This window comes from Vigna unguiculata, chromosome 10 (genome assembly GCF_037176805.1).
Source record: "Vigna unguiculata cultivar grain cowpea cultivar isolate G323 ecotype 2 chromosome 10, ASM3717680v1, whole genome shotgun sequence".
NCBI classification, from domain to species: Eukaryota; Viridiplantae; Streptophyta; class Magnoliopsida; order Fabales; family Fabaceae; genus Vigna; species Vigna unguiculata.
In genome coordinates, this window is record NC_140801.1 from 46632076 (window position 1) to 46646841 (window position 14766).

At 29.3% G+C, this 14766-nt stretch overlaps 2 protein-coding genes and 1 long non-coding RNA gene across 3 annotated transcripts; all 3 read left to right on the plus strand.

Moving 5' to 3' along the window:
• Window positions 1–954: 954 nt before the first annotated feature.
• On the plus strand, window positions 955–3034 carry LOC114165812 ((+)-neomenthol dehydrogenase-like). Its single transcript, XM_028050399.2, has 5 exons — window positions 955–1123; window positions 1233–1479; window positions 1789–1863; window positions 2056–2232; window positions 2470–3034. The coding sequence occupies exons 1-5, from the start codon at window positions 1104–1106 to the stop codon at window positions 2848–2850; spliced, it is 900 nt and encodes a 299-aa protein (XP_027906200.2). The 5' UTR covers window positions 955–1103; the 3' UTR covers window positions 2851–3034.
• Window positions 3035–3713: 679 nt separating this feature from the next.
• LOC146883361 (uncharacterized) lies at window positions 3714–7001 on the plus strand. Its single transcript, XR_014985056.1, has 4 exons — window positions 3714–3813; window positions 5271–5368; window positions 5476–5549; window positions 6797–7001. It is a non-coding gene; the product is annotated as an uncharacterized LOC146883361 (long non-coding RNA).
• Window positions 7002–11224: 4223 nt separating this feature from the next.
• On the plus strand, window positions 11225–14766 carry LOC114165813 ((+)-neomenthol dehydrogenase-like). Its single transcript, XM_028050400.2, has 5 exons — window positions 11225–11354; window positions 11467–11713; window positions 13371–13445; window positions 13811–13987; window positions 14224–14766. The coding sequence occupies exons 1-5, from the start codon at window positions 11335–11337 to the stop codon at window positions 14602–14604; spliced, it is 900 nt and encodes a 299-aa protein (XP_027906201.2). The 5' UTR covers window positions 11225–11334; the 3' UTR covers window positions 14605–14766.

A 14766-nucleotide genomic window follows, 5' to 3' on the forward strand; every position in this document is an offset into this window, starting at 1 on the left:
TTAAATTTTAATTTTAATTTTTTGCGGGTAACGAATACTCGCGGGTACGGATAGTATGATACCCGTACCCGACCCGTTTATAATCGGGTATTAAAATACCCGCTACCCGCTATCCGCGGGTAATAAATACCCACGGATAGTAACTATCCGTCGCGGATTTTATCTGCAGATATCTGCGGGCACGAGTATTTTTGCCATCCCTATGTACAATGTTCCGTTAATGATTTTAACGACGTTACGGAAAATGACCAAATAAAACATGAATTGCGAAAATGAGGACCATTTTAAACATTGAGGATCATCCGCAACAAACACTACGAAAATGAGGACAAAAATATTTAACCTTTTTTATTTTATAAGATTTTGCTGACTACTTTTTAGATTTTCTATGTAAATTAACTATAACAAAATTTATATATTTTTTAATTCTTTCAAAAAAGTATTGCTTTTTATGCTTTAATATCCACTATCTTTGCTTATCTGTATTTGTCTTAAATATAATTTAGTTTTCGAAAACTGAGCCACTTATGTAAGAATTAAAGTAATTGTACGTAGTCCACCAACTACACCAAAGTTTTAATTCTGATGTATGCACATGCAGAAAATGCAGAAAAGATAGGATTTTGTGGTTGGATAATGATATTTTAAATTTTTTTATTTAAATTATTTTTCAAATTTCTATTTCGATTCTTTTAGATCTGATAGTTTAAGATGATTGGAACAATAAATTACCTTTAACTTTGAAAACATTACAATTATTAAATATTTCTTTTAATGTATATATTTTTCTATAAAGATTCACGACTTTCTTGATATCCTCCAGAGAAAAATATTTTCTTGCAAATAGTAAATATTTTATGCTTTTTCTATCAACTTTATTTTCAAAGTTCCTCTTATGAAAAGAAAAGACATAAACGACAAGCAAAGTAAAATGTTGTAGTGACAGGCATGCCGGCTTGGGCATTGGTATTCTTAGTAACTTATAACAAACCATAATTTGTCGTAATCATATCTAGAGTTCAAAGATATGCATAAATAACAACTTGGTAGCCATAACAGGTTTGTAATAAGGTGCAGATCACAATTCAGAGTTGAAAGTGAAGATGGGGGAAGCTACACAGAGGTAACTGCTTCCTTTTCTTTCACAAGTTCCAAATACCAATTATATTGCTGCACTCAAATTTTACGTTTTTGTGAATTCCTTACAACCTTTGTGGGTTTTGGTTGATCAGGTATGCAGTTGTGACAGGAGCAAACAAAGGGATTGGATTAGAGATAGTGAGGCAGTTAGCTTCAGAAGGAATAAAGGTGGTGCTCACTGCAAGGAATGAAGAGAGGGGTCTTCAAGCATTGCAAAAACTCAATGCCTCAGGTCTCTCTCATCTTGTGCTGTTTCATCAGTTAGATGTGGCTGATGCTGCAAGTGTAGCTTCTCTCGCACATTTTATCAAATCCAAGTTTGGTAAACTTGATATTCTGGTAAAGTCAGACTTTGATTCTTCTCTCTTTCTTTTGTTCTAAGTTAAAGTTTGTCACAGAAATCCTCCATGCTTAAGCTTCAGTTAAAAGTGAAAGCTTGTTGGCTTGGTGTGCTCATCCTGCTAGCTACTTGTATTTTTGTTAATATTTGGTATTAAGTAAGCTTCAGTTGCCATTCAATCAATTTGACAGATTCCTTTTACTTCTTAGGATAAATTTTTTTTTTAATGGTTTGAAGGGAATCAGTTTTTTACATCCAGTAAATTTTTTGTGTTAGCATGTTTCAGTATGAAATGTTGTTCCATGCAGGTTAACAATGCAGGAATTAGCGGAATTGTAATCGAAGACAGTGATTTAATCACTACAATACTCGTGAATCGTGGGGTAAGAAAATTCTCATCTCATGAACTTGTATTGTTGTTAAGCCCAACACAGAGTCAAATTGGCTCTTCTTTTGTCATGTTAATGAGTGGGTTATTTTGCGAGTTATTATTCAATAGATCTTTTGTATGTACGAAGTAGTCGAGTATTCTGTGTTGTTAGAAGATTTGTAAACTGAAATGTCATTGTTTTCAGGTGAGATCAGATGAAGAAGGAACAAAGGCAATGACTCAAACATATGAGTTAGCAGAAGAATGCTTGCAAATAAATTACTATGGCACTAAAATAACTGTTGAATCACTCATGCCCCTCCTCCAATTATCTGATTCACCAACAATTGTGAATGTATCATCAAGTCTGGGGCAGTTAGAGGTAGACAACAACTTCTTGTGCCAATAAATTCTTTTCCTATTTTTTTCTGGATAAACTCCAATTGATTGTGCCGATAACTTCATCTCTTCTGAATAATTAATGAATAATCAATCCGTATGTCATGCAATGTAACATTAAGTTTATTCAAAACTTTCCTGTAACATATATTAGTTCATTATTCCATCTCTTTTCCTTTCATTTTCTTAAGGTCTTGTTGCTTAATCATGTCAAATTCAGAGCTTCCCTAAGGAATCATGGGCAAGAGGAGTGTTCAGTGATGCTGATAACCTGACGGAAGAGAAAATGGATGAAATAGTGAAGAAGTTTCTGAGTGATTTCAAAGAAGGTTCATTAGAGAGTAAAGGGTGGCCTAGGTATATAGGTGCCTATATTGTGTCAAAAGCTGCAATGAATGGGTACACAAGAATCCTTGCAAAGAAAAACCCATCATTGTGCATAAACAGTGTTTGTCCTGGTTATGTGAAGACAGATATAACATCAAACACTGGTTTTCTAACAGTGGAAGAAGGTGCTGCTAGTCCTGTCAGGCTTGCACTGCTTCCCAATGGCTCTCCATCTGGTCTCTTCTATTACAGAGCTGATGTGGCTTCCTTTTGATTTCCAGTGATGCCCGTTTTCTGGTTTGAGGACAAAACCAGTGCTTTTGCTTCTCAATTGTCGAACCTGTTTTAAGCACATTATATGATGTTGTATTAAACTTGTGTTGCTTGTATCTTAACAAAGTCTAAACTGTGTTACTGTATATGTAATAAAAAGGCTATGATCATTTATAGTCCTTCAATTTGGTGTGTTTTTTACTTTGATCCCTTTATTATTTTTAATTTAATTTAGACCTTTAATTTTTTTAAAGATTCAATTTAGTTCTTTATTAGTTTTCATTCAATTTAATTCTTTATTGATTCAATTTAGTTTTCTTTTTTTCTTCAACTATCAAATTTTGTTCTCTTTAAATTAAAACAAAATTAGTAATCAAACTTAATTACAATTTATATGTAAATATAAAAATAGTTTTTAGAATTTATATATTAAATCACTTCATTTATATGTAAAAAAATTTGAAAATTTAGACAGAATGTAAAAAATTAAATAATTTGAATATTTAGGTGATGATTTGATGTACAATTATAAAAAAAATATTTTAAAATGTCCTTATAAGTTGTAACTAAATTTAATTACTAATTTTGTCTCAGGTCGAAAAAAATAAGATTAGATCGTTTGAGAAAAAAAAGAGGATTAAATTGAATTAAAAATAATAAGAGAACCAAATTATATATTTTTTAAAATTAAAGAAGTAAATTGAAAAAAAAATAATAAAACTAAAATAAACCAAAATAATATATTTTTTTATTATATCAGTAATAATAATTAAATAAATAAAATTTGAGTATATTATTTTCTCTAAACCAAATTTTTTTATAAAGATCACCATACCTTTCAGAAGTAAAAGCTGAAAAGGTGGTTTGATTTTGTGGTATATTAGAAAAGAATGCACAAGAGAAGATGTTGAAAGGAAAAATAAGAGAAAAAGGGTGAAGAAAAGGTTCTAAGATTGGAAGAAAGGTAGGGTTCTTCTCTTCTTATCTTCATTCTTCCTCCTTATCTGTTAAACTTCTGTGTTATATTATATCTATGGCTGAATCTTTTTCTTTTTAGTTTGATACTAAAGTTTTAGAATTACTCGCTTATTATGCTCCTTATAGTTCTTCTCATGTTGGTTTCAAGATAAGATAACTTTCTAGAATGGTTATGTGAGGACCATTATTTTCTCCATTTTTGTAAGATATTTGTTTCTCTTTTTGTGAGATAAATTTTAAGCAACAAACTGTTTTGTTTCATGATTTGTACGTCTCCCCTCTTTGCCTTTCATACATAATCTCTTTTTTTTCTTTGCATTTGTTTCAATATTTTGGAAATGTAATTGAAAGGTATGGAGATTGATGTATAAGTTTACACTTATATATATATATATATATATATATATATATATATATATATATATATATATATATATATATATATGGAATATTAAGTTCAAATTTTTACATATTTAATTTTATTTTTTATATAAGGGTTTTCTTTTTTCAATTGTTATCTATACTTATATGATGAGATTCATCTTTTTAGTATCTACATTTTTTCTTAATTTATTCTTTATATGATTTTTTTTAAAATTTAACAAATTTTTATTCAATTTATTTATTTTTTAAATTAAATAAATAAAAATATCTATAAAATAGATAAAATTATCTATAATTAGATTATAAAAATTATATATATTTATTTTTTATTATTATAAAGTACACGATTTTAGATATAGTACCTTTATAATGGTAATTCAAAAACTTTATTTTACATTATTTGAAAATATATTTTTAATCTAAATTACATAAGTTATAATAATATTTTAATTTGGAGAATAATATTTTTGAACTACATAATTTAAAATATTCTGTGTAATCTATAATTATATTTTTGATTACTTAATGAAAATTTTATTGAATTATATTTCCAACCGCATGATATGTCTGAATATAATTTTGAATTATCTGTTACATAATATAGATCGGATCCAAATTACTTAATATACAAAATAAAATTAAAATATGGATTATTTATATTTTTAATTCTTGAATTCTGATATAAAATTTGAAAAATAATGTTATCTAAACTTTTGAGATATTTTCATTTTTAAATTTTAAAAATTAATTAATATAATCCTTTCAATGCAATTATATTAAATTTGTTTACATATTAAATGTGTTTTATAGGTGATGTGGAAACGAAAACTATATCATTTAATTTTAAAGTTTATGAGAAAAATATATCAAAATAACAATTTTAAAGTGTTTTTTGCAAGGTCCACTTTATTTTTGTCCTCAATGTTTAAGAGCCTAATATATTCTATTGAGCCTAAGACTAGTCCATAAGGTGCCCAAAATCACTTATTAGCCCTTGTCCAAAGGCAAGGGGACCTTTCATTCCAATCATAGTTCACTTTTGGTGTCTCATTTTTCTAGAAATGGAATAGCTCTCTCCTCCCTCTTAGAACTGCATACGTGAACTCTGCTAGGGCACAATCGGAGCACTCACTGTTTCACTCGAACGTCTTCTCCAAGTAAGTTGAGCTTGAACTTTACCCCTTTCTTTCCATTCTAGTGTTTGGGTTCTACCTCGAGTTGACGTTGAAACCTTATGCTAGCCCCTGTGTGTTTGTTTTTCCAGTTTCCCTGCACTGGTGGGAGTTATAGTACTCATCTCTTCTCCTAGGACCGTTGTGCTTATGTTTTTAGCTATAGGTAAGGGAAGTTAGGGTTTTCACGTTTTTGGATTATATTTCTTGTATTTGTCTCTGTTTTATGTTTAAAATGATTGGATGATGTTTATGCCTATGTGAGAATGAACTGCTGGTTGAACTTTTCTAGTTTTGCACGCGTGAGAGCAGAGCGGGGTGGTCACTCAAAACGAAAGTTTTCGCTTAAGCGAGGAGCTCTGGCCTGAGCGAGGACAACAGTAACTCACCCCTCTCTGTTTCAAGGGATCACCTAAGCGAAGGCCACTCGCCTGAGCGAGAGTACTCTCGCTTGAGCGAGACTCGACGTGTCCTCTGTTTGTAGTCTCGCCTAGGCGAGAGCTGGTAGCTTGAGCAAGGGGTTCTTCTCGCTTGAGTGAGAGCTCCTTAGCTTGAGCGATATTGACAAAGTTGATTGGATATGTGTATGTTTCACATGATTGGATGATTTGTTGCTTTAAACAATTCAAGTATGATACCTTGTATGTTCTATATGATATGTTGGGATTTGAATTGATGAGATTGGTATGAATAAATTCATGAATCATGATTGGGTGGTTGGTTAGATATTAGCATGAGATTGTTATGCATGATAAATCTATGGTTTGTTGGTGAGACATGGTTATGGGATGAGATTGACGTAATTCCATGAAACTTTTGGTGAGATTTCATGGTGGTGTTGGATGTGATGGACGTAATTCCATGAACCTCTTGGTGGGATCTCATGGTGGTGTCGTATGTGATGGATGTAATTTCATGAACCTCTTGGTAATGTTTTATGGTAGTGTTGTAGTATATATAATTAGATAAGGATTCAAGTAAGGATTGCGTTCTAAAACTCTAAAGAGTTAATTAGTCTCACGTAGAACGGATTGACTCAAGTTGTGAAAGTAGTAGGAGACCCTAGTCTTTGGCATGATAATGGCCTTAAATGTTTGAAGGCTAACCTTGTGCGTGGTAGGGTGAAACCCATTGGCAATGGCTCTGCAATGCAGTAGAGGCCACCATAAATGCAAGCATTCGGTGAATCTGACTGATTATATATATCCGGATAAATTGAGTTTTAGAGTCTTGCTTGTTTGTTATCACATGATTGTTTGCCTATCTTGTTGCATGTTTATGATCTGTTTTAAGTTTCTGCGTACCATAACATGTTTAAATGATTTATACTCTAGCTTACCCTTTCTATTTGCTTGTGTGTTATGGGTGTGGTTTTCCTTTTTGCAATGATCATCAATTTATTGATGTGAGTAGATGAGGAAATCTCTAATAGTCACCAGGATGATGGAAACTCTATAATGTAGCCAGGCTATGGTTGGATTTCATTCTTTCAAGTACTCTTTGTAGGCACGGTTGCCTATGTATTTTGGTCAACTCTCAAACTATTACTTTCTGTTCTATTGTGCCTTGATTTTCTCTTCAAATATATTTTAGTTAACTGTAATGGGTGATACTTATACTCCATGACACTGCTCTTTAAATTATATTAGATGTGATTTTATAAGATTTATTCTTTATTAAATAATACGTTACATCTTTGGATAAACTAGTTTATAACATATATAAAATATATAATCCAGAAATAGTTTTTTATTTAAATAATATATATGAGTATTTTAATAAATAAACTATATCTATTATGACGTGAGAAAAGTAAATACGAAGTGAAGAGTGAAAATACCTAAAATAAAAGTCAATCAGAATTTTGTGGGACAAGTACCCTTCACTTTAGGAACAAGTTTCTATGTTTTTTTAAACACATTTTTCTTTTTACGACAGTTTTCATATAATATTTTTAGATTTTATAATTTAAAAGTTATTTTAAAAAAATAAAAATTAATGGTCAAATTGCATAACCTTTTTTTTAAAATTAGATTGTATAATTCTGAAATTAAAAATGAGTTTTGAATTATATAATTTAAAAGTTAACTTTCAAAATTATATAATTCAAAAATTATTTTTTTTCTTTATACTTTTCAATTCTTGAAAGTTTTGAGTAAGAAAGAAATTTTCTTTAAATAAGAGTGGAGAGGAAAATTTATGGAGGTACAGGCAGCTATCCTCTTTCATTTGTTAAATGGAACAATGTGATACTCAAAACCGGTTCCTACAACATTTTCATCTCATTCACTTTCTGCAGTTTCCTTCTGTATCTCCACAATTTTTTTCCTGCACCCTTTAACTTTAACTTTTCTTAATTAATTATTTTTGGATTATGTAATCAGTAAGTTATTTTTTAACTTTTAGATTCTGTAATTTGAATTTTTTTTTAACCGTTAAATTATATAATCTGCAAAATTTTCGGATTACATAATTAAAAAATTCTACATTATAGAATACTTTTTAATTTTCAAATTATATATTGAAAAAAATGTGTGTGTGTTTTTATTTTTATTTTTATACGAGGTGTCGCAAGAAACTGCTTCACTTTCACACACCACAATACAAACCACAAATCAGTAATAAATTTGACACCAAAAAACCATGGTGACGTATGCCACATGGAACCCTATGCCATGAGAATTAAAATAATTTATTTTGGACCCCACAGGATTCATAATTCAAAATGTATTTTCTGTTAATTCCACAATTGAAATGTATTTCGATTTAAAATGCATTTTTTATAAGATTTTCAAATATTTTGAGAATATATTTTTAAATTATATGATTTTAAATACTTAATATAGTATTAGATAGTACAGCTTGAAAACATATGTCAAATTATACACTTTAAAAATTCTAACATTATATCAAATGAAAGAATTCGAAATACAATTATAACAAAATAAAGTAAAAAAAAAAAAAAAAAACCTTCAAATTTGAAATAAATTGGATTTGGCGGAGCCCATGTTCATCCAGCGATGGAAACATTGTAATAAAACACGGGTTTATACTTCATGCACCGTCCTAATTATTACCTGCACTATAATAATTACTACATACACCCCATACTCTTTATAGTATATTTTAATGGTGACTTACAATCCTTCGATTATATGACTTCAAAATTTGTCATTATATCTTGAACATATTAAAAAAATATCATTCTTTGATTATATCCGCTTATAAAACCAAAACAGTTTGAAATGTGTTAGATTGAGATAGACTTATCATAAAATGTGTAGTATGAAAATTACATGAAGGTGATTTATACACATCTATTTTCAATTAATCGTGTATTATCTCGATGAGATCATTTTAATAACCTTAATATACAAAGTATAATATTTGAATAATAAAATATACGTATACAACAAAACATGTCCAAAAGTTAATGTATGCATACATAAAATCAAACATAAAACATAAATATATAAAAGTGACTAACTCCCATCAAACCAAAGATTTCTCAAACGGTATAAAACACTCATGTGAGTAATATATTCATTAAAGACCTTCGACGAAAGTCCTTTAATAAGGTGATCTATTATCATGAAATTTGTCCCTAAGTGTTTTATGAAAATTTGTTTGCTCTGTATCCTTTCTTTAACAATTAAGAACTTGATGTCAACGTGCTTTGACTTGGCAAGTTCTTATTGTTATTAGAATACAATACAATTAATTTATTATCACAAAATATGATTTAGTGGTTTTTCAATTCCTTCAATCATTTTTCCCGTAACAAAATTTCTCATACATGTTTCATGATTTCATGACTCATAACATGCTACAAATTCTACAATCATAGTGAAAAGCTATAAGAGCTTGCTTGACACTGCACCAAAAAACTGCACCTACCAACTAACATGAAAATGTAACCTGAAATGAATCTCAAACTATTTTTGTCATCTTGCAAAATTTGAGTACGAATATCCGGTAATCTCCAACTGGTCGAACTTATTGTATGTGAGCATATAATTTTTTGTTCTCTTCAAATACGTGATAACTTTTTTGACTGATTTTCAATGATCTATTCTTAGATTGTTTAAATATTTGCCTGATACTCTAAGTATGTATGTTATATTGGACGGATATTTATTGATTTATCATTATGGCATTTCAATCAAGCATCACATGTGAATAGTAGAAAAAAGTGCTTTTCAATTTGCACCATCACGTAACATAGGGATTTTGCAATTGAAAGCCAATTACATGATTCCATGCACTCAATTCAATTAAATATATTCATGAAAAGGTATCGGAAGTTTTCCAATTAATCGGAAATGTGCAGCGATTGAATCCCTAGATTTGCCATTTATGATTTGCAATTCATTCGCGTAACAGATATCTTAATTAATTCAATCCATTTGCACAATTCCATTATCATACATGGACATTCACGTCCCAGTAACAATGGCAATTGCAATCAGCTCATTAATTCTTATCACAATTCATTCTAGACAAAGCATGTGGGTGCATACATTAAAAAAAAAAAAATCATAAAAGAATAATTCATAAGCTATAAGCTTCGTTAAAATTAAAACCTAAAAATTCATAGGGTTCTTCAAAAATTGGAAAAAACATGATAACATAGTAAAATCATAATTTTGAAGACCATTTTGCTGATTACTTTGAAGATTTTTAGGTAAATTACGAAAACTACAACAATTTTTTTTTTTTAATTTCTTTCAGAAAAAAGTATAGTTCTTTTTTTAATTTTAATATTGGCTATTCTGTTTCTCTGTATTGAACTTTTATTTGTTTGAAATATAAAAGTAATTCTACATAAAATTTTAGATTTCATTAAAATTTTTTGAAATATAAAAATTTTGGAAATTTGAAAATTATAAAATAATAAAATAAAGTCTTAATTGTGATATGCAGGAAAGATATGATTTTGTCCTTTTCGATACTAAATGTTATAGGAAGATGTATGAACGATGCCCATTAACTTTAACTAAAAGCTACTTGATCCATCAAGTAAGGTTAACATTAACTTTTTAAATATACTTTATACATTATTGTTTCTATCTTAATAATATTTGTTAAATTTGTTATTTTAATTATTATAAAATTATCATCGAATCATTTATAAATTATCTAGTTGCACGTGTCCTAACATTGTATACGTCGGAAATCTCATAACAATTAAATATAATATCAAATATTAAATATTTCTTTTAATTTAGATATGTTTTTCTATAGATTCACGACTTCTTGATATTTCCGAGAGAAAATGTTTTCTTGCAAATACTAAATATTTTATGAAAAAAATTGTGACATTATTTCACAATTATTTTATAGGGGTAAAATAGTTTTATTTTTAAATGGGTAAAATAATTTTTATTTTTAAGATTAAATATAATTAAATTTGACAAAAAAATAATATTTATCTTCGAAATTTTGATATATTTTTATCTTAAATCTTCAAAATGAATTAATATAGTCTTTTTAATTTGATAATATTAAATGTTTTTGACATGTCAAATGTATTTTACGATAATATTTAAGTTGTTTATGTCGTTTGATACGTTCTAATTTCGATGTGAGTTGAAAAACACGTTTAATACGATAAAAAAAATTATATTCATTCATTTATTCTGAACTAAAACGTGAAAAAATAAGTAATAAAAAATAGCATAAAGGTGAAAATAAATTTGGATGTAAAAATATTTCATACGTTTTCTATGAAATCTATTTTCAACTTTTGTGTCCTTGCCATGCTTCATCCTTTTGTTGGCATGCAAAGAAGCAAGACATAAATGACAAGCACACTAAAAGATTGTAGTATATAAGAAACCATAATTTGTCGTAATCATATCTACAGTTCAAAGATATGCATAAATAACAACTTGGTAGCCATAACAGGTTTGTAATAAGGTGCAGATCACAATTCAGAGTTGAAAGTGAAGATGGGGGAAGCTACACAGAGGTAATTGCTTCCTTTTTTTTTTTCACAAGTTCCAAATACCAATTATATTGCTGCACTCAAATTTTACGTTTTTGTGAATTCCTTACAACCTTTGTGGGTTTTGGTTGATCAGGTATGCAGTGGTGACAGGAGCAAACAAAGGGATTGGATTAGAGATAGTGAGGCAGTTAGCTTCAGAAGGAATAAAGGTGGTGCTCACTGCAAGGAATGAAGAGAGGGGTCTTCAAGCATTGCAAAAACTTAAAGCCTCAGGTCTTTCTCATCTTGTGCTGTTTCATCAGCTAGATGTGGCTGATGCTGCAAGTGTAACTTCTCTTGCTGATTTTATCAAATCCAAATTTGGTAAACTTGATATTCTGGTAAAATCAGACTTTGATGCTTCTCTCTTCTTTTTGTTCTAAGTTAAAGTTTGTCACAGAAATCCTCCATGCTTAAGCTTCAGTTAAAAGTGAAAGTTTGTTGCTTTGGTGTGCTCATCTTCTACTGCTGTTAGTTATTCATATTCAATTTGAATGCATAATTTATTTTAGGTTTAACGAGGAATTTAATTCTCTAATTTATTGGTTTGGTTTATTATAATTTTTATTGTTCTGAGTTCAATTGTTTTTTTTTTTTTTTTGTGTTAAGTTGATCTTAATGCCATGTTTGTATTTTCATTCGCAAAATTTTCAATTATTTTATTTTTAATAAGTGTCAAAAATTTAATTGTAAAAAACTATTTAGGTTAATTATTTCATGAATTAATTTTAAAAAAATATTTTAATATGTTTATATAATTTGTAATTAAACTTATTAATTTGGTCTTCAACTATAGATGACCAGACTGAATCGTTTTAAAAAATAATGAAATTAAATTGAATTAAAATTTTAAATAAAGAGATTAAATTGAAAACATACTACCATGGAACACAGTTATGACCTAACACTCGACATTTTATTTTTTATTTTAATTTAAAAAATAAAATAAAAAATAAAAATTTATGAAAATAAAAAATAAATGAAAATTTCACAAATTTATACATGTCATGTACGAACACGACGTTAACATCAACCTAACATAAATGATCAAATTGAATATTTTTAAAAGATTGGAGGATCAAATGGAACCAAAAAATAATAAAGGATCAAAATGAATCAAACCAACAAAAGGTGTATTTGTACTTAGAAAATAGGCTTCCAAATGTTAAACCAAATATACACAAATTAGAGGACTAAATCATTAATTAAGCCTTCTTTCTATTAGCCAAGATATTGGAAATCCCATCTTGATTGGAGATAAGAAGAATTTACAATTATATAAATACATACAAATCTTATATTATAAGTCGATTTTGTAAGATAATAATAAAACAATACAAAACCCTTCTTAACAGAAATTGTTTTAGGTCTATCTTGCTGTCCTTTCTATATCAAAGCATCCATTAATATTAAAGGGTATGTTGGAGATCCAAATAGAGATAAGTAAATATATACAAAAAATACAAATCTTATCTTACAAGTCGGTTGAGTTATTAAAATTTATTTCTTTAATATTTTTGAATATTTCTTTTTATATTAGTTATTTATTATTCCTCTTCCTAAATGTCCATGATGATCTCATTGTCATGCTAAAGTCTTCTGTTTTTTCTCATTTGTCAAAGGAAATGGGAACTTTTGCTCTTTGGTGCTGGTAAGGGTGTTTCATTGGATTTGGGTAGAAATTGTTCAATGTTGTTAGTGTCTGCATTAACCATTACTTTTAATGATAAGTTTAGGATAATGGAACCAAACACCAGGGGTTAAAAAGAGATTTATCATTTAATATATCTGATTATTTTCCTTTTTCTTCATTTGGCAAGGGATGATTATCCTCCTTGAATTTTTGTAATATTTGGTATTAAGTAAGCTTCCGTTGCCATTGTTGCCATTGAATCAATTTGACAGATTCCTTTTACATCTACTCATAGTTATGATAATCTTTTTTTAAAGTAATTGTATGCGTTAGCATGTTTGAGTATGAAATGTTGTTCAATGCAGGTTAACAACGCAGGAGTTAGTGGAGTTATAATTGAAGACAGTGATTTAATCAGTACAGTATTCGCGAATCGTGGGGTAAGACTCTTGGCGTGTTGTGAAATCTAACTAATCAAGAGACCTAAAGTTTGCAACTTTTCTTGACCATTTAAATTCTATATCGCATCCCATCTCAAACTATTGAAACGGTAAAAGTAGAGCTTATACGCTTACAGAATTCTCATATCATGAACTTGCTTTTGTTGTTAAGCCCAATACAAAGTCAAGAAATTATGAAAGCATTTTCACAATAGTTATGGTTTTTGGAACTGGCTCTTAATGATTAGGCTATTTTGCTAGTTATTACCAGAAGGCTCAACAAATCTTTTGAATGTAGGAAGGACTTGAGTTGTTGTGTGTTACTAGAAATTTATAAATAGTGATTGAGTTGCCATTGTTTTCAGGTGGTACCAGATGAACAAGGAACAAAGGCATTGACTCAAACATATGAGTTAGCAGAAGAATGCTTGCAAATAAATTACTATGGCACTAAAATAACTGTACAATCCCTTATGCCCCTCCTCCAATTATCTGATTCACCAACAATTGTGAATGTGTCATCGACTCAGGGGCAGTTAGAGGTAGGCAACAACTTCTTGTGCCAATAAATTCTTTTCTCATTTTTCTGGATAAACTGCAATTGATTGTGCCAATAACTTCATCTCTTCTGAATACTTAATGAATAACAAATACATATGTTATGCAATGTAACATTGAGTTTATTCAAATCTTCCTATAACAGATATTAGATCATTATATTGCATCTCGATTCCTTTAATTTTCATAAGGTCTTATTGCTTAATTATGTCAAATTTAGAGTTTCCCTAAGGAATCATGGGCTAGAGGAGTGTTGAGTGATGCTGATAACCTCACAGAAGAGAAAATGGATGAAATAGTGAAGAAGTTTCTGAATGATTTCAAAGAAGGTTCATTAGAGAGTAATGGGTGGCCTAGGTATATAGGAGCCTATATTGTGTCGAAAGCTGCTGTGAATGGGTACACAAGAATCCTTGCAAAGAAAAACCCATCATTCTGCATAAACAGTGTTTGTCCTGGTTATGTGAAGACAGATATAACATCAAACACTGGTTTTCTAACAGTGGAAGAAGGTGCTGCTAGTCCTGTCAGGCTTGCACTGCTTCCCAATGGCTCTCCATCTGGTCTCTTCTATTACAGAGCTGATGTGGCTTCCTTTTGAATTCCAGTGATGCAATTTTCTGGTTTGAGGACAAAACCAGTGCTTTTGCTTCTCAATTGTTGAACCTGTTTTAAGCACATTGTATGATTTTGTATTAAACTTGTGTTGTTTTTGTATCTTAATGTCTAAACTGGGTATGCAATAAAATTAATATTTAAGTTC